At 35.4% G+C, this 24,042-nt stretch overlaps 1 protein-coding gene across 1 annotated transcript; it reads right to left on the minus strand.

Moving 5' to 3' along the window:
- Positions 1-311: 311 nt before the first annotated feature.
- Positions 312-4,875, minus strand: ucp3 (uncoupling protein 3). The gene is made up of 8 exons (XM_063013817.1): positions 4,785-4,875; positions 3,821-3,927; positions 3,496-3,657; positions 3,168-3,375; positions 2,404-2,601; positions 2,209-2,310; positions 1,019-1,199; positions 312-931 (listed from the first exon to the last, which is right to left on the minus strand). The coding sequence occupies exons 3-8, from the start codon at positions 3,619-3,621 to the stop codon at positions 823-825; spliced, it is 924 nt and encodes a 307-aa protein (XP_062869887.1). The 5' UTR covers positions 3,622-3,657; positions 3,821-3,927; positions 4,785-4,875; the 3' UTR covers positions 312-822.
- Positions 4,876-24,042: the final 19,167 nt, after the last annotated feature.

Raw genomic sequence — 24,042 nt, forward strand, 5'->3', positions numbered from 1 at the left:
GGACCATCTTGTGCTGGTCTGAATCCAGAACAATGTTTGCACCAAATCCTGAACATGGTGGGGGACACCAGAAGGCCTAACTGGAGTTAAAGTGTTTTCGTTCACTTTTTATTGGCCAGAGAAGACCAGACAGAGTGTAGTTTCAACGACATTCAGATTATCATCAACTTGCAATCTTTAAACAAAGTGATAATTACAGCATGTTGAACAGAAGCATCCACACATACTAATAAAGTAGTGTTATCCTGTTGTCAAATTGTTTGGCGTTAAATTGTTTGCATGAATTCACAAAAAAAGACTGAGCAGGCTGATTATGTAAATATAATTGTGCTTCATTTTATTGATAGGAATGGATATTGTATAAAAATATTGTTACTCTACAAATATACCTGAATGTACAGTAACAGCGACATACAATCCACTAGCTATGGACCCAACGTTCATATCACTTGTAAACAAAGCTGTAAACATTAAAACTTAATTGTCCTAAAAGCCTGTATGAACAATACATAATTATGTGCAAGGTCAGTAAAGATGCGGAAGTTTACAATTGTGCTTGCTTTCCTCAGTGGCAGTCTGTCTTAACCACAAACACTTCCTTTGTATGTTGGCATATGGTGCCTATGTTGTGCAAAAGCTGTCCTAGTAACAGTACACAAATCCTTTTTGTGTTTTTGTTGACCTTTCTGCAATTCAGTCAACTTCCGAGATAAGACTTAATCCAGTACTAGAAAGGGTCTTCTTTTAATACCGCAGAGAATTGACATGTCCTCTCCAGTATAATTAGGCTGTCTTTCATGTCTGTGTCAACTTCTTTATGGTTCAAAATGGTGACTCCCTCTGCACTCTCATCATGGCTCTTTTTATTTGTTCATATGAAACAAACATTACGATGTTCCAGGATCCCAAACGTAAAAACGAGGGCATGAACCTGTATGGAAATGTAGAAGCAAACAATTATACCAGCACTGTTTGATGAATGTTGATTTACTATTAAGGAGTGATGTTTTTAACTCACCCTTTGTAAAAGGCTTTCGGTCCTTCTTTTGTTAGCATGGTGAGGGCACAGTTAATAGCACTGCTATACTGGCCTGAAGTGGAGTTCATAAATCGTGTCTTTACAACATCCACCGGAGAGGCCACGATGGTAGTGCAGAAACCAGCTCCAAATGCAGCCGTAAAGTGGCAGGGTAGGTTATCTAGAGGGTACACAATTTTAATTAATATGTGCCTTCTGGTGGACACAATCGTAAATTGTCTACAAGTAAACAAGATCATAAACTGCCACCAGTGGACAAAATAAGCAACTGCACACTAGTGGGCTGAGTCAGAAGTTGAATACTGGTGACCACAATATAAAAAACTAATAAAAAGCAAATGTAAGGACAAAATGACAAAATGTACTTATTAAGACAAAAGGAACAACTGGTGAACATCAAAACTGCCTACTAGTGGACAAAATAAAAAAAATACCTAATGGTGGACAAGACAAAACACTGTCTATGCTTTCAAAAATACGAATATTGAAGTATACACCAATAAGGCATAACATTATGACCACCTTTCTCATATTGTGTTGGTCCCCCTTTTGCTGCCAAAACAGCCCTGCAACTGCGATGCACTGTGTATTCTGACACCTTTCTATCAGAACCAGCATTAACTTCTTCAGCAATTTGAGCTACAGTAGCTCGTCTGTTGGATCGGACCACTGGCCAGCCTTTGCTCCCCACGTGCATAAATGAGCCTTGGTCGCCCATGACCCTGTCGCCGGTTTACCACTGTTCCTTCATTGGACCACTTTTGATGGATACTGACCACTGCAGACCGGGAACACCCCACAAGAGCTGCAGTTTTGGAGATGCTCTGATCCAGTCGTCTAGCCATCACAATCTGGCCCTCAAATTCTTACACTTGCCCATTTTTCCTGCTTCTAACACATCAACTTTGAGAATAAAATGTTCACTTGCTGCCTAATATATCCCACCCACTAACAGGTGCCGTGATGAAGAGATAATCAGTGTTATTCACTTCACCTGTCAGTGGGCATAATGTTTTGCCTGATCGATGTATGTAGACAAAAACAAAATGTGAGACAGTCTAGTCATGGAAAAGAAATTAGAAACTCCTCACTAGTGGACACAGTAATCAGAATTTGTACTTGGTGTACAGTACATAATTAAAACATTTCCAATATCCCAGATTATTTACCTGTCATAAGGTTGTACTTTAGGATGAGTTCCTTAATGATGTCATAGGTGACCAGCTCAGCACAGTTCACTATTGCGTTACGTGTGATATTCGGTATGCAACCTGAAATACATAAGAAAATCATATATATTTTTGCAATCACACTAGATTGTCATGGTTTATAATATACATGTACATGCAATGCATGCAACTCACCTTTCCATAGTCCTTTGATACCTTCGTCACGTGCAATTGTCCGATAAGCATCCATGGTGCTACTGTAGCGCTTCCCTCCATCAGCTAGACGTACTTGGGCCTGAAACCGCACCTTTACAACATCGGTGGGTTGGGCGAATGCTACAGCCATTGCCCCAGTCGTGCAGCCAGCCAGCAACCGACTCACAATGCCAGCATCTGTGGAAAGTGTACAGAGGATATTATAAACGCTTACATTTTAAAACCTTCAAAATGTACTTTCTTAATTTTGGGAAATGCTAGTTTTGTTGTTATTGGTTTAGGAATGATGTTTACACTGGGGGGCAGTGCTCACTAAAAGCAGCTTTAATAGCCACCCTTAAGGAAGATGTCATGCACTAAATGCCAGATTTGCAAACTCCACACAGAAAGGCTCCTGACCGCCCAGTCAGGGAATCAAACCCAGGCGCTATCCACTGCACCACAGTACCACCCCAGTTTGGTTTTATCAACAATCTATTTTACATTTAAGACTAGCTATATTAAGGGCTGAAATGCTTTTCTAAGACACGTTGACCTTTCATATTTTCAATCTTTCGCATTAGCAACTGTCTTCTTTTAATATATTATTCATAGAATAAAGAAACACCAGTCTTGCTACCCAGAAGGCAAAGTCAACTGTGCTCCTTTGATGTCTGGCCACAGTTAACATCGGCATTTTTTACATTTTCCATTCAGGATAAGAAAATGTAGTACTTAGGAGATAGAGATTAGGAGGCACTTACTCTCAGATCCTCGGGTGTAGAACTGTTTCATTGAGTCATACAGCCCAATGCGAACTGAAGCAAAGCTCATCTGCCTCTGCAGTCCAGCCACCAGTCCACTGTAGAGACTTCTCGGGCCTTCCGTCCGCACCATGGTGGTGATGGTGCCGAATACACCCCGATACTTAACTCCTGCTGCTCCCTCTGCAGATTTGGCCTCTCCCTGAATCTGAGACAAATATGAAAACATGTTTTATAAATCCGGTAAAACAAGACTGTCTGAGTCATGCACTGTTGTGTTAAGCCTTAACCTAATTTACAATACTGCAGACCTCAAGCTCATTCATACCTGAAGCCTGACTTTGGCTGTATCCAAGGGAAAAGTCACCAAGTCTGCAAAACAGGCTGCCGTTCCAGCACCAAAGAACTTGACAGTGGCTGTTGGAGGTATATCGGTGGGTTTGATTCCAACCATTTTGCACTGTTTTTTTATGGCTTCCTGTCCAAATTTCTGTGAGAGGTGGAAAAAGAAGAAATTAAACTACAAATAAGAATAGTAATACCTGTGATCAACAAGTATCTTATTTTGCTGCTGTGAGCGTGTAATAACCAACATTTAAGCAATTATTGGACAGTTTTAGTGTAAACTGAACAAGTTTAATGTGGATAAATACCTCAAGTTTCTTCCACTGGGATTCTTCTTTGTTGTTTTAGATGTTTTCCAGATTTACTTTCTTTGGCCATAAAAACGGATAAAATGATATTCCAAAGAAGCATACCACTGTAATTAAAATTAAAAACGAAACAATATTTTAAAAGATTTGCCTGCGAGATGCCTATTTTAATCTACGTGAATCACAAAAATTATCATTTAATATAAAATATAATGGCTTCAAAAATGATCAGTTAAAATCCTTATATCCCAAATGGTATGATTAAAATTAAATCGTGTTTAAGTAAAAATGTATTGTAGTTTTAATCTACAATACATGAAACCTGAAATGTTCCTATTAATAAAATTGGTTATTGTTGCAAAAATACAGTGTTAACCAAAAGTGTCAAACGTGTTCAGTTTTTACTTAATCCATAGTTTGGATACTTACTCAAAACAAATTTTACTATGTTACAGGTGTTAAGCTACATTATACCTACTATGTACCTGTAATTACAAATGCTCATGGGTGCAAAGATAATCTGTATAGGTTCTGTGGCAGTTTACTTTCCTTTGTAAATAAAATCCTCACCTAATTTAAAGCCTGATTTAAGTTAAAGTTTACAATAATAGTCTACAGCTGACATATAAACCCAAACTACATCTGTTTAATAAACCTGACATTATTAACAAATACATCTGGGTGCAAAAATAATCCAAATGTTATTTTGCTTGTTATTAAGCACATGGTAAAATAACCTATAGTTCTGTTACTGTGTTGTAAACAAGTCAGTTAAAAAGACTAATTCTAATAATTCACAACAAAACTGGTGTAAGACTAATCCATGTTAACACGGTGTGTCAGTCTTGTCGTTTAATCCTTTGAAAGTAATCTCAATTCAGTCTAATAATACACTTTTAAATCATATAATTTATAAAAAGGTGGAAATAAAATGCAAGTTGAAAATCCATGTAATTTCTATTACCTTGTCATAAAATCATTTACTTCCAAACTGTAGGAAAGAATAAAAAGTCTGCTTCCTAGGTAAAGTTATCCTCACTGTCTGAGCTCTCACACTTGTTGTGATCTGCCAAACAACTTCTCCAATTTATAGGAGTGCTGTCAGGTGACAAATGTTCACTAACTTGCATTGACGTAATGCCAGCATGTTTAGATGGGTCTCTGTACGCTGCGTTGTTTACTTGTTGTATACACGTATAACTGCCAACATTTGGAAACATGATATTGACGTTGTTTCACCTCTGTTACTTTCAGTATTACTCACATGTGGGAAATATTTTTTTCTTTGTGAAATTACAACCCTAAATCAAAAAAAGTTGGAACAGTATGGACAATGCAAATAAAATAAAAATGCAGTGTTCCTTACATTTACTTTGACTTTTATTTGATTGCAGACAGTTTGAACCCAAGATATTTCATGTTTTGTCTGCTCAACTTCATTTCATTTGTTAATATACCTCCATTCCTGCATTTCATTCCTGTGTGTGGCTTAAATCTTACAAGACACACCCAACTGGCAACATTATTGTGCTGTAAAATATGAAGGTGTTAGCACAATTTTTTGAAGATACTTTCCAGCAGCAGGGACCTTTTGATCTGGTCAGGACTGGTTGGTGCAAAGTACAGAAAGATTTTGTACAAAGATCTTGCTTCCATCTCATTGAAACCTTAAACTGGGAACAAAGTTTGTCTTGTCAGCAGGACAATGACCCAAAGCAACATTACAGTGGTTAATTTTAGTGTTAGTTTATACTTTAAGTGAACTTTAGTGACCCAGTCAGTGTCCTGAACTCAATTCCAGCCAGCGTCTGTGCTAAGTGTACTGCCGCTTCTCAACTTACTTGGAACAACTTGACAGAATGAGGGCATGGGTAGCTCAGCAGTTTAGCCACTGGACTAGTAATTGCGAGGTTGCTGGTTCAACCAATGCCAAGTTGCCACTATTGGGCCCCTGAGCATAACCCTTAACCTTTAATTGCTCAAATTGTATTCGATGGCACAGTATATTCATGTATATATTATTTAGGAATTTGTGTGACAAAGGTTACATTCACACAACTGTATTTGTAGAGTTTGGCATGTTCTTCCAAAAAATGCCAGCAATACTGTTAAATTACATTAGGATTAACCATACATGATTGGCTTATGACTAGTACACTGTAACCCTATTTTCAAAATAATGCATACTGCATACTGGTAATGAAAGGCTAAAGGCTTTATTCAAGTTACAGGGTAACAGAAATTACAAGGATTTGCATTATATTTCCACCTTTTTATAAATTATTTCTTAAAAGTGTCTTATTATTAGATCAAATCATAGTTTCAAACTAAAGCTTGCACCAGAGTTTCCACACTTTAACTCTATTTATTTAGAAGTTCAAAAACAAATTACATCACTTTTCTACATAGTCACCTTTCAATACATCCCAGCGTCCTTCCAGCTTTTTAATACCATCAGCAAAAAATGTTTTTGGTTGAGTGCGTAGCCACTGATGCACCGCTGCTTTCACATCGGCATCATCACATGAAAATCTTCTTCCCCTTTAAGCTTCTTTGAGCTGCCCAAAAAGGTGAAAGTTCGATGGCGCTAAATCTGGACCATAAGCTCTCTCTCAGTCTCAGACACGACCAGTTACTACTCCTCCCGCCCTCACTGTTTCCAACGAAAATATAAAAGTGCAGAAACTTTTTGAAGATCCCTCATAATTAACTTGTTTTATAACAAATTAAGTGAACTATAGAATTTAATCGTTTTAACTTATTTACTAATGTGCAAAATAACATTTGGATAATTTTTGCAGCCAGATGTATTTGTTAACTATGTCAGGTTTATTTAACAGGTGTTATATATAACACATAGTATATAACACATAAGAAGAATCTCTTTGGAAGAAACCTGAGGTATTTATTCACTAAAACTGTCTGATATAATCACATAAATGTTTATTATTTTACAAACACTCAAAGGAGCAAAATAAGACACTTGCTTGTTCATCATAGATATCTTACTATTCTTATTTTTAGTTTAATTAGTTTTTTTCCCCCCTCTCACAGGTATTTATACAGGTAATCATAAAAAAAGCGTGACTGTGCCACTTATTGACAAACCAGAAATGGTCGGAATCGAACCCTTCAGTATACCTCCTACAGCCACTGTCAAGTTCTTTGGTGCTGGAATGGCAGCCTACTTTTTAGACTTGGTGACATTTCCCTTGGACACAGTCAGTCAGGCTTCAGATATGAATTATTTTGACGTCTGCAGTATTGTAAATAAGGTTAAGACTTAATACAACAATGCAGGCTCAGACAGACTTGTTTTACCATATTTATAAAGCATGTTTTTATATTTGCAGAAGGAGCAGCAGGGTGTATTCGGCAACATCACCACCATGATGCAGATGGAAGGTCTGAGAAGTCTCCACAGTGGACTGGTGGCTGGACTGCAGAGGCAGATGAGCTTTGCCTCAGGTCAGTCATGAAGCTTTATAGAGATAAAGGAAGCAACAATGAATGCCCATTTCACTGAATGCCCATGCACAGCAGTCATATGCATGAAAAAAATGCATGCAGGCTACCATTTCAACATGAATTCATAACATGTCAAAACTTGCTATTTTAACCCAGGTCTGTAGTCCAAAATTATGACATGGCAGATTTTATTTTTTGCATGTTGTTAAGTGAACTTAAAGAGGAAACAGTATGTACTAGGACGCCTCATCATACCCTCCTATAAACATCATCTTGTGTAACATCACACGTCTGGCAACGCCATGCGTATCAGCCAATCCATAGATAGCATGAAGTGGGTGTGCACACTAGACATCTGCATGCAACCAATCAGGGGCTTCTTTAGTCTGGATGAATCTGGTTCATGAGACCTACACCCGTCACTGGCTGCTGAGGGCGATACCCGGAACCTTTTTGAACCCTTGCATTTCTGACTATGCCACATGTTACACTTCCTAATAGCCAGGAACGTTTTGTACTTGCATGAAAAAGCCGGTTGCTCAAGCTGTTTTTTGTTTTGATGAATGATTATTTTTATGGAATGCTCGCAGCCACACGTGTGTTCACATGAGAATAAAAACACCCCCAAAGGAAATCGCTGAAGGAACTGAGAGTCTATGGAATGTGCTACCTTAAAGTGCAATAAAAAAATGTAAATGTACAAAACATTATCATGGGACAAAATACTTCTCACAAGAAAGGTTGTGTGGTGAATTAGACTGAATGAAATATAAATACGTGCAGTATATGGAATGGTTAGACAGAACAAATACACAATGTTAAAAGTGCGCAAGTCAAGATATGGTTTGTATCTTTGTACAGCTTGTACATTTGCTTCTTCATTGTTACATTAAATCCACTGTAGTTTCGATCCAAATCTTTGTCTACTAAATTTCTACTAACCTGGACCTCAGTAAAAGTGTAAATCAGGTTCATGTCATATGTATAGTAGGAGTATGTAATGGGTGCACAAATCCAAATTTTGTTCCTATTTAGCTGTAACTAATTCACATTCAAGTTTTTCCTAACACAGTCCTGGGCATTGTACGGCCCGCGGGCCGGATGTGGATGTGTGAGCCATCCATAACCGACCGGCATGAGGTCTGTGGCAATTAAAAATCAGACGTATACGTTACATGCCATATAACAGGATTGTTTCTATTTTGACGGAAGCGCTATTTCTTTACATTTCCACAAGTTTCGATTTACGTGTGTGCGAGACGTGTGCATCCAGCTTCGCCGTAATGTGTCGGCGAACAGAACTGAGCGCAACTGACAGAGACGATAGAGTTTTAAACAAGACATGAACTTCAAAAGTCAGGTGTAAAACTGTTTAAGGATCACAATTTAATTCTAGGTTAAATTGTTAAATTATTTAATTCTAGGCCAAGGTGACCCGTTCAATGGGTAAATTAAAGCTTAAATAATTAACATCTTAAGTCATCTGTCAGTTTGCCCTCACAAATAACTTTGAACATGGAGACAGACCAGCTTTACCATTAATCATAAAATGAAGTAAAGCCTTCACACTAACAATTTAATTCAGTCTTCATCAGATAGCATTTTATTTTAGGTGCAGCAGATCCAGAATAAAGATCGGCATCTGGACTGATATGCAATGAATAAAGAAGTACAATTAAACAATTGGGGAGATTCAATAAGTGCAATCACAATTCACAATTTAAAAATGACATTACTTACTTGTAATTTACTTGTAACTTATATGATTTCCCCCCTTTTTAGATACTTGATGTTTCTTAAGTTGCTAATTTATCCTGATTACTACGACGACTGAATGGCATTTCCCTTAATGACACAATGGTCCAAACTGAGGTGATGGTAGTCATGGTGACGAGATCGCGACACCAGGTTATGTGTGACGCAAGCACGTAAGTGCGAGCCCTCCCGGAACCCATTCAGATTGTATTGCAGCGCCTGCAGTTCGAAAAAAAGTGCCTTAACATGAGAGTCTATGAGAGCAATGCGGGCCGATTTTTAGTCAGACTGAAATCGCCCCAAAAGGGGCGGTACTGTACGGAACACAACTCGACGCTGATTGGACTACGATATTCACAGGCAAGACAGACTGTCCAGAAAAGTCACAGCTGTGATAGAAAAATTTATTCCCTTTCGGTGGTGCGTCGCCCGATCGCCCTAAGGAACGAGCCGCCCCTGTTTATATCACCATTACGGTACTAAACACACAGAGAAATGCAAGAACTTGAACGATGCAGAGCATCACATCTGAAGCTTCGCTAACTGCAAACCAACACAGACTTTTTATAAAGTTGTACACATCCAGGACTGGAGCAGTTAAGATCAGCTTCGTGATAGCCAAATAGCAACGGCACTTTGTGTAAAGTTGTGTGCACATTTTGTTCACATTTATTTTTAAGAAAGTTGATTAAATAGTGAAATAATGTTGATTTTTTTTACTCTGCCTGCTTTTCATTTTCTTGGTCCGGCCTCCACAACAGTAACAGTTTCTTATGTGGCCCCTTGGAAAATTTAATTGCCCACCCCTGCCCTAACATGACAGCAATTAGCCTGAGAGGGTCAAGGCTGGCAAATGCTTTAAGATACCCTGGTGTCCCGTCCAGAATATTCCTTCCTTGCGCCCAGTGTTTTATGGTGGAACTGAACCCAGCTTAACCCTGACTAGGATAAAAAATGATCTGAATTGAGTCCGACAACATTATTTAAAGTTTAAATCATAGAAGAACATGTCACTTATAGGTGGCTCTTGCTGTACGGTTCAGGCAAGGTAGTTGCAGCCAGTTTAAACCTGTTTCCTTGGCACATTTCGTGACCTTTTAGTTCCTCAGAGGTAAACAGCCTTCTATCGCCTCGATTCACCAGACCCCCCCCTTGCTTCACTCTCAGACTGAAACTGGATCCAGGTATGGCTGCGTGACGCAGACGTTTGTCAACCAACAGCTGGGGCTGCCACTCTTACCAGATCAAATAAAGAATTATATGTAGAAAAACTCTATAAATAAATATAACATTATTTTAAGAGGTCAGTAGAGCACAGTAGGGTACATGCACCATAAGGAAAATGTTTAAGCGTGTACCGACCTTATTAAATACTTTCATTTCATTTACCTGTGCACACATTACAGACCAAAAGTAAACCTGAAAATTATAATTATTATATGTAAGCTTAAAAAATTAACTTGTATAATCCCATAGAACTATAGACATCAGCAGCATAATCTGGAATGGCTAATCATTCAAAAAAAACACAACTGTCCAAAATTCCTGATGTATAAGTCTGATATACAGAAAACATTATTTCTGCTGAAAGGTATTCTAAAGGTTATTGAATTCATCATATTATTAAATATATGTAATAATTATTATAGTATTAATATTTTATTGATTCATAATTATTATATTATACATAATTATTATATATTATTATTAAATATTATTAAATACATACATTCAACCTTGTTTCAGACTACATTTTGAAGTTATTAATGCAAACATTTAATAAACTTTTTCATTGCAGCCACACCTGTTTGCATAACCGGTAAGTTCAGGAGAAGCACCAGACTGACTGATCAGTTAGAGAACATGAAATGTGCTGCGTCTGCTCATATTTCAGAATGACTAAAGACTTTCCAAACCACTACTTTCAATTCACTATTTCAGTCACATGCATGGACCATAAGAGGGTTGAGAAGAGCTTTTTTTCAAAATCAGCATTTAACATAAGCCATGTTGTGGTACAATTGTGCAAGCACTGGTATCCTCTTCTATACTCAGTCCTTCCTATACTTCAACCAGACTCTTCAAGCACTTAGAAATGAAATGGGTAGAAGCTGAAAGGAAAAACACCATGGACGGTACCCAGTCTGTCTTAGGGGATCACATTCATTTACACATACGGATGGTTGACAAATCAATGAAAATCAACAAGTGCTTAAGTGCTTGGCCACTACAAAAGCTTTAAGGGACATTGGCAATACATTTGGCATTCTTTTCTCAATTGGTGTTTTTTTTTAGATGATGGTCACTGTCTAACATATCAGTATAAAGTCTCCCATGAGGGTCAGCTGGTTTGAGATCTGGTGATATTGCATATGGTTTGTTTTATCTCATATTTATTAATACTTTTACTGATCTTTTTGCCCGGTGAACGGGGCAGGGTAATCTCTGATGTAACCATGCCCATCAGGACAGAAGTGCTTCATTGAACTGAAGAAGTGATCAATTAGAATACCCGAGTTGATTTCCAGTCATTCGTAACTAAGGAGCCGAGTGGACAGTAGATGATTTCAGCAAAATGCCCCTAATTCTGTGAGACGTTTTTGTGACCAAAGCTTTTGCCATCCCTGCCCTAATAATGAACCCTCTTCTGCACAACCCTCTTCTTTACTAAACGTTTCCTTTTGCTATTATATGACTGTATGACCAAGGGGTTATGCAAGGGATTGGCATCCTGTTTAGGGTATTCCTGCCTTATACCCAGTGTTTCCCCGTGGAACTGGACCTGCTGAGACTCTGACCAGGATAAAGTAATTAATGAAAAGTTTTATGAAAATTATATGCATGATGCAGGATGTGCCCAGTGTTCATGAATTCAGTTTTAGTACACAACAAGACTCTGATCATGTTAAAGCAGATACTGTGGATAAATAAAAGACACTGGCACTTAAAAAGACGTGTTACATTTATTTTTCTTGCCATGGTAACCTTATGTTTAGGAAGGCCATATTTAATCATGTTGTTTTTTTTCTGTGTGTACTATTGTATTTCATCTTTTAAGGGATGCTTGACATTTTCAACCTGTAGAACCAGTTGGAAAAAAAGACATTTCAACATGCAGTAAGTATTAGTGAAACAGCCTTGTGCAAAGAACTAGGTACCGGCAAACAGTGAAGCGTGCTATAAATCTTTGTTTTGTAATGTAAACATGTTAATGACCTAGAACTAATTCATATGAAACATACACCGACCAGGCATAACATCATGACCACTGACCGGTGAAGTGAATAACACTGATTATCTCTTCATAATGGCACCTGTTAGTGGGTGGGATATATTAGGCAGCAAGTGAACAATTTATCCTCAAACTTGATGTGTCAGAAGCAGGAAAAATGGGCGAGCATAAAGTTTTGAGTGAGTTTGACAAGGGCCAAATTGTGATGGCTAGACGACTGGGTTAGAGCATCTCCAAAACTGCAGATCTTGTGGGATGTTCCCAGTCTGCAGTGGTCAGTATCTATCAAAAGTGGTCCAAGGAAGGAACAGTGGTAGACCGGCGACAGGGTCATGGGCAGCCAAGGCTCATTGATGCATGTGGGGAGCGAAGGCTGACCCGTGTGGTCCGATCCAACAGACGAGCTACTGTAGCTCAAATTACTGAAGAAGTTAATGCTGGTTCTGATAGAAAGGTGTCAGTGTATGGGGGACGCAAAAGGGGGACCAACACAATATTAAGAAGGTGATCATAATGTTATGCCTGTTCGATGTATATATTCATGTTAAATTCAAATGTATTAGTTTATTGTGAGGTTTTAAATAAAGGATCATAAAGGAAATATACAGTATTTATGCAACCTTGACTTATTTATAGATACATTTACTATAGATAGTTCTATAATGTGATTGGCATGGCCTTTAATTATGTTGTTTATAGTGATGAATATTGCTGGTGACTGATTGGTGCTCATATAAATAGGGCTAGTTTAAGTACTTTTTAAAAAGTACATGGAAAACGGTCTGTCGAGAAAACCAGAGAAAGTCGAGAAATTTGTCTGAATGGTCGGATGTAATCATATTATATGTAACCATCAAAAACAGGTCATAAAACAATTATAACATTTAAAAAAATCCCCTAATCCTTACTTCTTTGTCCATATGATTAGCAATAAACCTCAGTATGAATCTAAGGTGAAGCAGGATTTTTTTTCCCTTTATTCCTTTACGATAGTCTCTAAATATATAGAGATGCAATATTTGCAACAGTATGTGATTAAATAACTGTCAGTAAACCTAATAATAGTGTTGTATTTTGGTTAAACCTGAAAAACTTGAATGATAATAAAAATCTTACAGTCGGTTTAACTGACATTTAAAGAGTTGTTTTTTTCTTACCATGGTAACCTTTTGTTTAACAAGACCATATATAATTATGATGTTTTTTTCTTTTTGTATTGACTATTACATTTAATCCTTCAAGGGCTCAAGAGATGCTCGACATACAGTATTAAACATGCAACTTGTAGAACCAGTTCAGCAAATAATCATTTCAGCAGTAGGTATAAGTTAAACAGCCTTGAACAGAAGAATAATTTACTGGCAAACAGTAAAGCATGTCATAAAGGTTTTAGATAAACATGGCAGCCTCTAAGCTCATGAAGTTCTCAGCAGTATACAACCCCAAATCAAAAAAAGTTGGGACAGTATGGGAAATGCAAATAATAAAAAAACAGACAGTTTCTTACATTTACTTTTATTGATTGCAGACAGGATGAACCTGATATATTTCATGTTTTGTCTGGTCAACTTTATTTTATTTATTAATAAACATCCATTGCTGCATTTCAGACCTGCAAAACATTTCAAAGAAAGTTGGGACAGTAAAGCATTTACCACTTTGTAATGTTGCCATTCCTTTTCACCACACTTAAAAGACGTTTTGGCACCGAGGATACCAAGTGATTTAGTGTTTTAGCTTTTATTTTGTCCCATTCTTCCTGCAAACACGTCTTAAGATGTGCAACAGTACGGGGTCGTTGTTGTCGCATTTTTCCTTTCAAAATTCTCTATTGGGGACGGGTCAGGACTGCAGGCAGGCCCTCTACCCTCTTCTTCCTCAGCCATGCCTTTGTACTGTGTGCAGCATGTGGTTTTCATTGTCTTGTTGAAAAAATGCATAAACGTCCCTGGAAAAGATGACGTCTTGAAGGCAGCACATGTTGCTCTGGGATCTCAATGTACTTTTCTGCATTATTGCTGCCATCACAGAAGTGTAAATGACCTTTGTTAAAGGCACTGACACAACCCCACACCATGACAGACCCTGGCTTTTGGACTTGTTGCTGATAATAGTCTGGATGGTCCTTTTAGTTTTTGGTCCAGAGCACACGGCATTCATTTTTTCCAAAAAAGACCTGGAATGCTGATTAATCTGACCACAATACATCTTTCTACTGTGTGATGGTCCAAAGAAGTCAATACCGCTTCTGGACATGGTTAACATAAGGCTTCTTTGTTGCACAGTAAAGTTTAAAGTGGCATTTGTGCATTTTCCATACTGTCTCTGCTGATAGGGGAAACACTTTTTCTGCACATTACTGAAGACTATCACTGAATATAAAGACACTGAATATACTTCATAGCTTAGTTTAATTCATTATTACCAGAATTGCAGCCACACTACCTAAGTCAGGCCACTCCTCTGTACAATAAATACTTCAATAAAGTAGAAGTAAAATTGGTTCAAACTGCTGTCTGTCACCTTGACTAAGTTAAAGAGGTCAGTGGCTACAGCTAAAGGTGATGTTAATGGAAACAGTATATTCATGGTACTGTATCACATCAAAAGGGCATCGCTCAGTGTTGTGCTAACACTATAGCAGCTGTAGCTCAGTGGTTAATATACTGGACTAATTATCAGAAGGTCACTGGTTTAAGCTTCACCAAGCTTCGCCAAGTTGCAGTTAGTGAGCAAGGTCCTTAACCCTCAGTTGCTTTCATTGTGTAATACTGATAGAGACCCCTTCGTGGTGATATATAGGGCAGAGGTATCTCAGCAGTTAAGGCAAAGGACCAATAATTGGAAGGTCGCTGGTTCAAGCCCCACATCTGCCAGGTTGCCACTGTTGAGCAATGCCCTTAACCCTCAATTGCTTGCAATGTATACAGTCTTAATTGTAAGATACAGTGGACAAAAGCATCTGTATCATCCAGAAAGGGCATCTTTCAGTGTTGTGCTAACATTATAGCAGAAGTAGCTCAGTGATTAAGGCACTTAACTAGTAATCAGGAGGTCACTGGTTTAAGCCTCACCACCAACAATTTGCAGTTGGGCCAGACAGCATGGCCCTTAATATTTAAGTACGTTTATTGTACTTAATATCAAGTGTAAGTCACTATGAATAAAAGCATCTGCTAAATGTTGTAAATGTAATAGATGCTGTGCCACCCAAACACCAGTGGCAGTAAGTCTTATAAGCTAATGAGCCTGAAGAATACATAATAAGGCACAATAGAAAGCTATCAGCATTACCACTCTGGGTAAAAGCATGATCCTTTTAGCAGCTCAGGTTGGCATTTTGGTAAGAACCTTTGGTAAAATTATTGGTGCACAGCATAGTGAGACCTTGGGCAAAACCTGCTCTCTTTTGGCGGAAAGTTTAACTGAAAAAAAAGTTTGTAATTTAGTAAACAATGACCCAAAAACACACATTTGCCAAAGCAGAGTGATGCAGTCAGATTTCCAAAAATCTGTGGCAAGAACTCAAATTGGCAGTACAGTATATCAAATGACTCCATACTGCTGTTGCAAGATTAACTGAGACTTATCCAAAAATCTTAACCCATTACTGCCATTGCCATTATTTAACTTAACAAATTATCACTTTTTATTTTGTTGTGATTTACAGTACAGTTTCACCCCTTTGTTTTTATTTAAATATAAAATAAACTCCACTGTAGTTCTTTTAGCCTACTTCTGAACTTTCCTGGGACTTGCCTCCTGGGTATTTTCATTCACAGGATGAAACAGTAGCCTGCCCTTCTGCGAAAAGCCAAATGTGCAGTACGCTTACTGTGCCATAATTCTAATCTCAGTCCAAGTCATGACCACCCAAGAATTTCACACCTGATTATACAACAGTGACCCAGAGCCTTGTTGGAATAAATGGCCAAAACATGACATGGGACTGGGAAACTAAACTGGTGTCATGTGTTCTACTGATAAAATAATCCTCATTTGCATAAATGAAACAAACAATTATTGGTTTCTCTTGATGCATGCTCAATAAACCAAGTACACAAATCCACAAAGTTGAATCAGTTCATCTGGACACAAAGTTTGGTGTGGTTTCATGTTGCAATTAGCAGGAGTAAAGGTTACGTTAGGCTATGTAAAAAAAGAAACATCATTTGTTGTTTACTGTTGGGAATACAGTTGCCAATTTGACTAAAACACTTAACATTTCTTTAAGGACAGTCTAAAACGCTTAATGTGAAAAAAGCTCAACGTGGCTTAATGTACTGAAATAATGACCCAGGAAAACCAAACTTCTCCCAATTGTTACTGGTCATACGTACTCTTTACTGCTGAAAAGACGAGCCTGTGGTCTAAAAGGGCCAAAGTTGTAGCCTAGCGGTTAAGGTACTGGACTTGTAATCGAAAGATCTCTGGTTCAAGCCCCACCACTGCCAGGTTGCCACTGTTGGGCCCTTAAGCAAGGCCCTTAACTTTAATTGCTTAGACAGTACACTGTCACGGTATTGTAAGTGGCTTTGTAATCATTGTTACATTAAGCTTTTCTTCCTCCCATTTAAACTCATTATAAGAAAAAGCTTAAACATGGCTTAGTGTACTATAACAGTGAGCTAGGACCACCAAACTTCTCTCAGTTATTACTGGTCTTAAGTCCAGAAAGCATTTATAATAGTAATTTATTACTATGGTACTATTACTATTTATTATTATAAATGTATTTCTCAAAGTATTCTGTCCAACTCTGCTGACCTGACATAATGTGTGTATATCATGTTGTGGTAAAATTCAAGTTGTGAGTCAGTGAAAAAGCAGATGTTGGCAGTGTTTTTCATAGCCTCAGGGTTCATTTCCCACACAAACAAACAGAATATTGTCCTTATTTACCCTCACTGTTTTCAAAGAAGTCTGCTGTTTTCCACTACTGTTTGGACAAATCTTGAACGTGCTGTAACAAAATACAGTTAATCTGTTGTTTTTTATCTAAACTAATATACTGTTTATATGTATACATGCTGTTTATTTTACACTTACCATATATGCATTGTGTATATTGTACAGATCTAAGACTTGACTTTATAGCTCTAAGACTCGTGACCTGACTTGTACTTGCATTTTGTGACTTGTAAACATCTCTGGTATGTGGGTCTTCTCAGTGTGGCATCCCATAATACAGGAGCAGAAAAAAACAAAATGTAATGTAGTAAAGTATACAACTTATGCAAAGTACGTAACTTACACAAGGTACATAACTTACACAAAGTATGTAACTTACGCAAAGTACGTAACTTACGCAAGGTACATAACTTACGCAAGGTACATAACTTACACAAGGTACATAACTTACACAAATTATGTAACTTACACAAATTATGTTACTTACACAAATTATGTAACTTACACAAGGTACATAACTTACACAAAGTATGTAACTTACACAAATTATGTAACTTACACAAATTATGTAACTTACACAAGGTACATAACTTACACAAAGTATGTAACTTACACAAAGTATGTAACTTACACAAGGTACATAACTTACACAAAGTATGTAACTTACACAAAGTATGTAACTTATGCAAATTATGTAACTTACACAAGGTACATAACTTACACAAAGTATGTAACTTACACAAATTATGTAACTTACACAAAGTATGTAACTTACACAAAGTATGTAACTTACGCAAATTATGTAACTTACACAAGGTACATGACTTACACAAAGTATGTAACACACAAATTATGTAACTTATGCAAATTATGTAACTTACACAAGGTACATAACTTACACAAAGTATGTAACTTACACAAATTATGTAACTTACGCAAATTATGTAACTTACACAAGGTACATGACTTACACAAAGTATGTAACACACAAATTATGTAACTTACGCAAATTATGTAACTTACACAAAGTACGTAACTTACGCAAATTATGTAACTTACACAAGGTACATGACTTACACAAAGTATGTAACACACAAATTATGTAACTTACGCAAATTATGTAACTTACACAAGGTACATAACTTACACAAAGTATGTAACTTACACAAATTATGTAACTTATGCAAATTATGTAACTTACACAAGGTACATGACTTACACAAAGTATGTAACACACAAATTATGTAACTTACGCAAATTATGTAACTTACACAAGGTACATAACTTACACAAAGTATGTAACTTACACAAATTATGTAACTTATGCAAATTATGTAACTTACACAAGGTACATGACTTACACAAAGTATGTAACACACAAATTATGTAACTTACGCAAATTATGTAACTTACACAAGGTACATAACTTACACAAAGTATGTAACTTACACAAAGTATGTAACTTACACAAGGTACATAACTTACACAAAGTATGTAACTTACACAAAGTATGTAACTTACGCAAATTATGTAACTTACACAAGGTACATAACTTACACAAAGTATGTAACTTACACAAATTATGTAACTTATGCAAATTATGTAACTTACACAAGGTACATGACTTACACAAAGTATGTAACACACAAATTATGTAACTTACGCAAATTATGTAACTTACACAAGGTACATAACTTACGCAAGGTACATAACTTACACAAGGTACATAACTTACACAAATTATGTAACTTACACAAATTATGTTACTTACACAAATTATGTAACTTACACAAGGTACATAACTTACACAAAGTATGTAACTTACACAAATTATGTAACTTACACAAATTATGTAACTTACACAAGGTACATAACTTACACAAAGTATGTAACTTACACAAAGTATGTAACTTACGCAAATTATGTAACTTACACAAGGTACATGACTTACACAAATTATGTAACTTACACAAATTATGTAACTTACACAAATTATGTAACTTACACAAGGTACATAACTTACGCAAGGTACATAACTTACACAAGGTACATAACTTACACAAATTATGTAACTTACACAAATTATGTTACTTACACAAATTATGTAACTTACACAAGGTACATAACTTACACAAAGTATGTAACTTACACAAATTATGTAACTTACACAAATTATGTAACTTACACAAGGTACATAACTTACACAAAGTATGTAACTTACACAAAGTATGTAACTTACACAAGGTACATAACTTACACAAAGTATGTAACTTACACAAAGTATGTAACTTACGCAAATTATGTAACTTACACAAGGTACATAACTTACACAAAGTATGTAACTTACACAAATTATGTAACTTACACAAAGTATGTAACTTACACAAAGTATGTAACTTACGCAAATTATGTAACTTACACAAGGTACATGACTTACACAAAGTATGTAACACACAAATTATGTAACTTATGCAAATTATGTAACTTACACAAGGTACATAACTTACACAAAGTATGTAACTTACACAAATTATGTAACTTACGCAAATTATGTAACTTACACAAGGTACATGACTTACACAAAGTATGTAACACACAAATTATGTAACTTACGCAAATTATGTAACTTACACAAAGTACGTAACTTACGCAAATTATGTAACTTACACAAGGTACATGACTTACACAAAGTATGTAACACACAAATTATGTAACTTACGCAAATTATGTAACTTACACAAGGTACATAACTTACACAAAGTATGTAACTTACACAAATTATGTAACTTATGCAAATTATGTAACTTACACAAGGTACATGACTTACACAAAGTATGTAACACACAAATTATGTAACTTACGCAAATTATGTAACTTACACAAGGTACATAACTTACACAAAGTATGTAACTTACACAAATTATGTAACTTATGCAAATTATGTAACTTACACAAGGTACATGACTTACACAAAGTATGTAACACACAAATTATGTAACTTACGCAAATTATGTAACTTACACAAGGTACATAACTTACACAAAGTATGTAACTTACACAAAGTATGTAACTTACACAAGGTACATAACTTACACAAAGTATGTAACTTACACAAAGTATGTAACTTACGCAAATTATGTAACTTACACAAGGTACATAACTTACACAAAGTATGTAACTTACACAAATTATGTAACTTATGCAAATTATGTAACTTACACAAGGTACATGACTTACACAAAGTATGTAACACACAAATTATGTAACTTACGCAAATTATGTAACTTACACAAGGTACATAACTTACACAAAGTATGTAACTTACACAAAGTATGTAACTTACACAAGGTACATAACTTACACAAAGTATGTAACTTACACAAAGTATGTAACTTACGCAAATTATGTAACTTACACAAGGTACATAACTTACGCAAGGTACATAACTTACACAAGGTACATAACTTACACAAATTATGTAACTTACACAAATTATGTTACTTACACAAATTATGTAACTTACACAAATTATGTAACTTACACAAGGTACATAACTTACACAAAGTATGTAACTTACACAAATTATGTAACTTACACAAATTATGTAACTTACACAAGGTACATAACTTACACAAAGTATGTAACTTACACAAAGTATGTAACTTACACAAGGTACATAACTTACACAAAGTATGTAACTTACACAAAGTATGTAACTTACGCAAATTATGTAACTTACACAAGGTACATAACTTACACAAAGTATGTAACTTACACAAATTATGTAACTTACACAAAGTATGTAACTTACACAAAGTATGTAACTTACGCAAATTATGTAACTTACACAAGGTACATGACTTACACACAGTATGTAACACACAAATTATGTAACTTACGCAAATTATGTAACTTACACAAGGTACATAACTTACACAAAGTATGTAACTTACACAAATTATGTAACTTACGCAAATTATGTAACTTACACAAGGTACATGACTTACACAAAGTATGTAACACACAAATTATGTAACTTACGCAAATTATGTAACTTACACAAAGTATGTAACTTACGCAAATTATGTAACTTACACACGGTACATGACTTACACAAAGTATGTAACACACAAATTATGTAACTTACGCAAATTATGTAACTTACACAAGGTACATAACTTACACAAAGTATGTAACTTACACAAATTATGTAACTTATGCAAATTATGTAACTTACACAAGGTACATGACTTACACAAAGTATGTAACACACAAATTATGTAACTTACGCAAATTATGTAACTTACACAAGGTACATAACTTACACAAAGTATGTAACTTACACAAATTATGTAACTTACGCAAATTATGTAACTTACACAAGGTACATGACTTACACAAAGTATGTAACTTACACAAATTATGTAACTTACAGAAAGTACGTAACTTACACAAAGTATGTAACTTAGACAAAGTATGTAACTTACACAAGGTACATAACTTACACAAAGTATGTAACTTACACAAATTATGTAACTTACACAAATTATGTAACTTACAGAAAGTACGTAACTTACACAAAGTATGTAACTTAGACAAAGTATGTAACTTACGCAAATTATGTAACTTACACAAAGTATGTAACTTACGCAAGGTACATAACTTACACAAGGTACATAACTTACACAAGGTACGTAACTTACACAAGGTACGTAACTTACACAAAGTACGTAACTTACACAAAGTACGTAACTTACACAAAGTACGTAACTTACACAAGGTACATAACTTACGCAAGGTACATAACTTACACAAGGTACATAACTTACACAAATTATGTAACTTACACAAATTATGTTACTTACACAAATTATGTAACTTACACAAATTATGTAACTTACACAAATTATGTAACTTACACAAGGTACATAACTTACACAAAGTATGTAACTTACACAAAGTATGTAACTTACACGAGGTACATAACTTACACAAAGTATGTAACTTACACAAAGTATGTAACTTACGCAAATTGTGTAACTTACACAAGGTACATAACTTACACAAAGTATGTAACTTACACAAATTATGTAACTTACACAAAGTATGTAACTTACACAAAGTATGTAACTTACGCAAATTATGTAACTTACACAAGGTACATGACTTACACAAAGTATGTAACACACAAATTATGTAACTTACGCAAATTATGTAACTTACACAAGGTACATAACTTACACAAAGTATGTAACTTACACAAATTATGTAACTTACGCAAATTATGTAACTTACACAAGGTACATGACTTACACAAAGTATGTAACACACAAATTATGTAACTTACGCAAATTATGTAACTTACACAAGGTACATAACTTACACAAAGTATGTAACTTACACAAATTATGTAACTTACGCAAATTATGTAACTTACACAAGGTACATGACTTACACAAAGTATGTAACACACAAATTATGTAACTTACGCAAATTATGTAACTTACACAAGGTACATAACTTACACAAAGTATGTAACTTACACAAATTATGTAACTTACAGAAAGTACGTAACTTACACAAAGTATGTAACTTAGACAAAGTATGTAACTTACGCAAATTATGTAACTTACACAAGGTACATAACTTACACAAAGTATGTAACTTACACAAATTATGTAACTTACAGAAAGTACGTAACTTACACAAAGTATGTAACTTAGACAAAGTATGTAACTTACGCAAATTATGTAACTTACACAAAGTATGTAACTTAGACAAAGTATATAACTTACGCAAATTATGTAACTTACACAAAGTATGTAACTTACACAAATTATGTAACTTACACAAGGTACATGACTTACACAAAGTATGTAACTTACACAAATTATGTAACTTACACAAAGTACGTAACACACAAAGTATGTAACAGACAAAGTATGTAATTACACAAATTATGTAACTTACACAAGGTACATGACTTACACAAATTATGTAACTTACACAAATTATGTAACTTACACAAAGTACGTAACTTACACAAAGTATGTAACTTACACAAGTTACATAACTTACGCAAGGTACATAACTTACACAAGGTACATAACTTACACAAAGTATGTAATTTACACAAAGTACGTAACTTACGCAAGGTACATAACTTACACAAGGTACATAACTTACACAAAGTATGTAATTTACACAAAGTACGTAACTTACGCAAGGTACATAACTTACACAAGGTACATAACTTACACAAGGTACATAACTTACACAAAGTATGTAATTTACACAAAGTACGTAACTTACGCAAGGTACATAACTTACACAAGGTACATAACTTACACAAAGTATGTAACTTACACAAATTATGTAACTTACACAAGGTACATAACTTACACAAAGTATGTAACAAACAAAGTATGTAACTTACACAAAGTACGTAACTTACACAAGGTACATAACTTACACAAGGTACATAACTTACACAAAGTACGTAACTTACACAAAGTATGTAATTTACACGAAGCACATAACTTATGCAAGGTACATAACTTACACAAAGTACATAACTTACACAAAGTATGTAACTTACACAAATTATGTAACTTACACAAATTATGTAACTTACGCAAATTATGTAACTTACACAAATTATGTAACTTACACAAGGTACATAACTTACACAAAGTATGTAACTTACACAAATTATGTAACTTACACAAAGTACGTAACTTACACAAATTATGTAACTTACACAAATTATGTAACTTACACAAGGTACATAACTTACACAAAGTATGTAACTTACAGAAATTATGTAACTTACACAAAGTATGTAACTTACACAAAG

The sequence above is a fragment of the Trichomycterus rosablanca genome, chromosome 18 (assembly GCF_030014385.1).
Source record: "Trichomycterus rosablanca isolate fTriRos1 chromosome 18, fTriRos1.hap1, whole genome shotgun sequence".
Taxonomy (NCBI): Eukaryota; Metazoa; Chordata; class Actinopteri; order Siluriformes; family Trichomycteridae; genus Trichomycterus; species Trichomycterus rosablanca.

Excerpts from the sequence above, each read along its gene's own strand:
- ucp3 (XM_063013817.1), bottom strand. The coding sequence starts at position 3,621 with ATGGTTGGAATCAAACCCACCGATATACCTCCAACAGCCACTGTCAAG. Across the intron at positions 3,376-3,495 it reads CAGCCAAAGTCAGGCTTCAG|ATTCAGGGAGAGGCCAAATC; the intron begins GTATGAATGAGC and ends TATTTGTCTCAG. Across the intron at positions 2,602-3,167 it reads CTACACCCGAGGATCTGAGA|ATGCTGGCATTGTGAGTCGG; the intron begins GTAAGTGCCTCC and ends CACTTTCCACAG.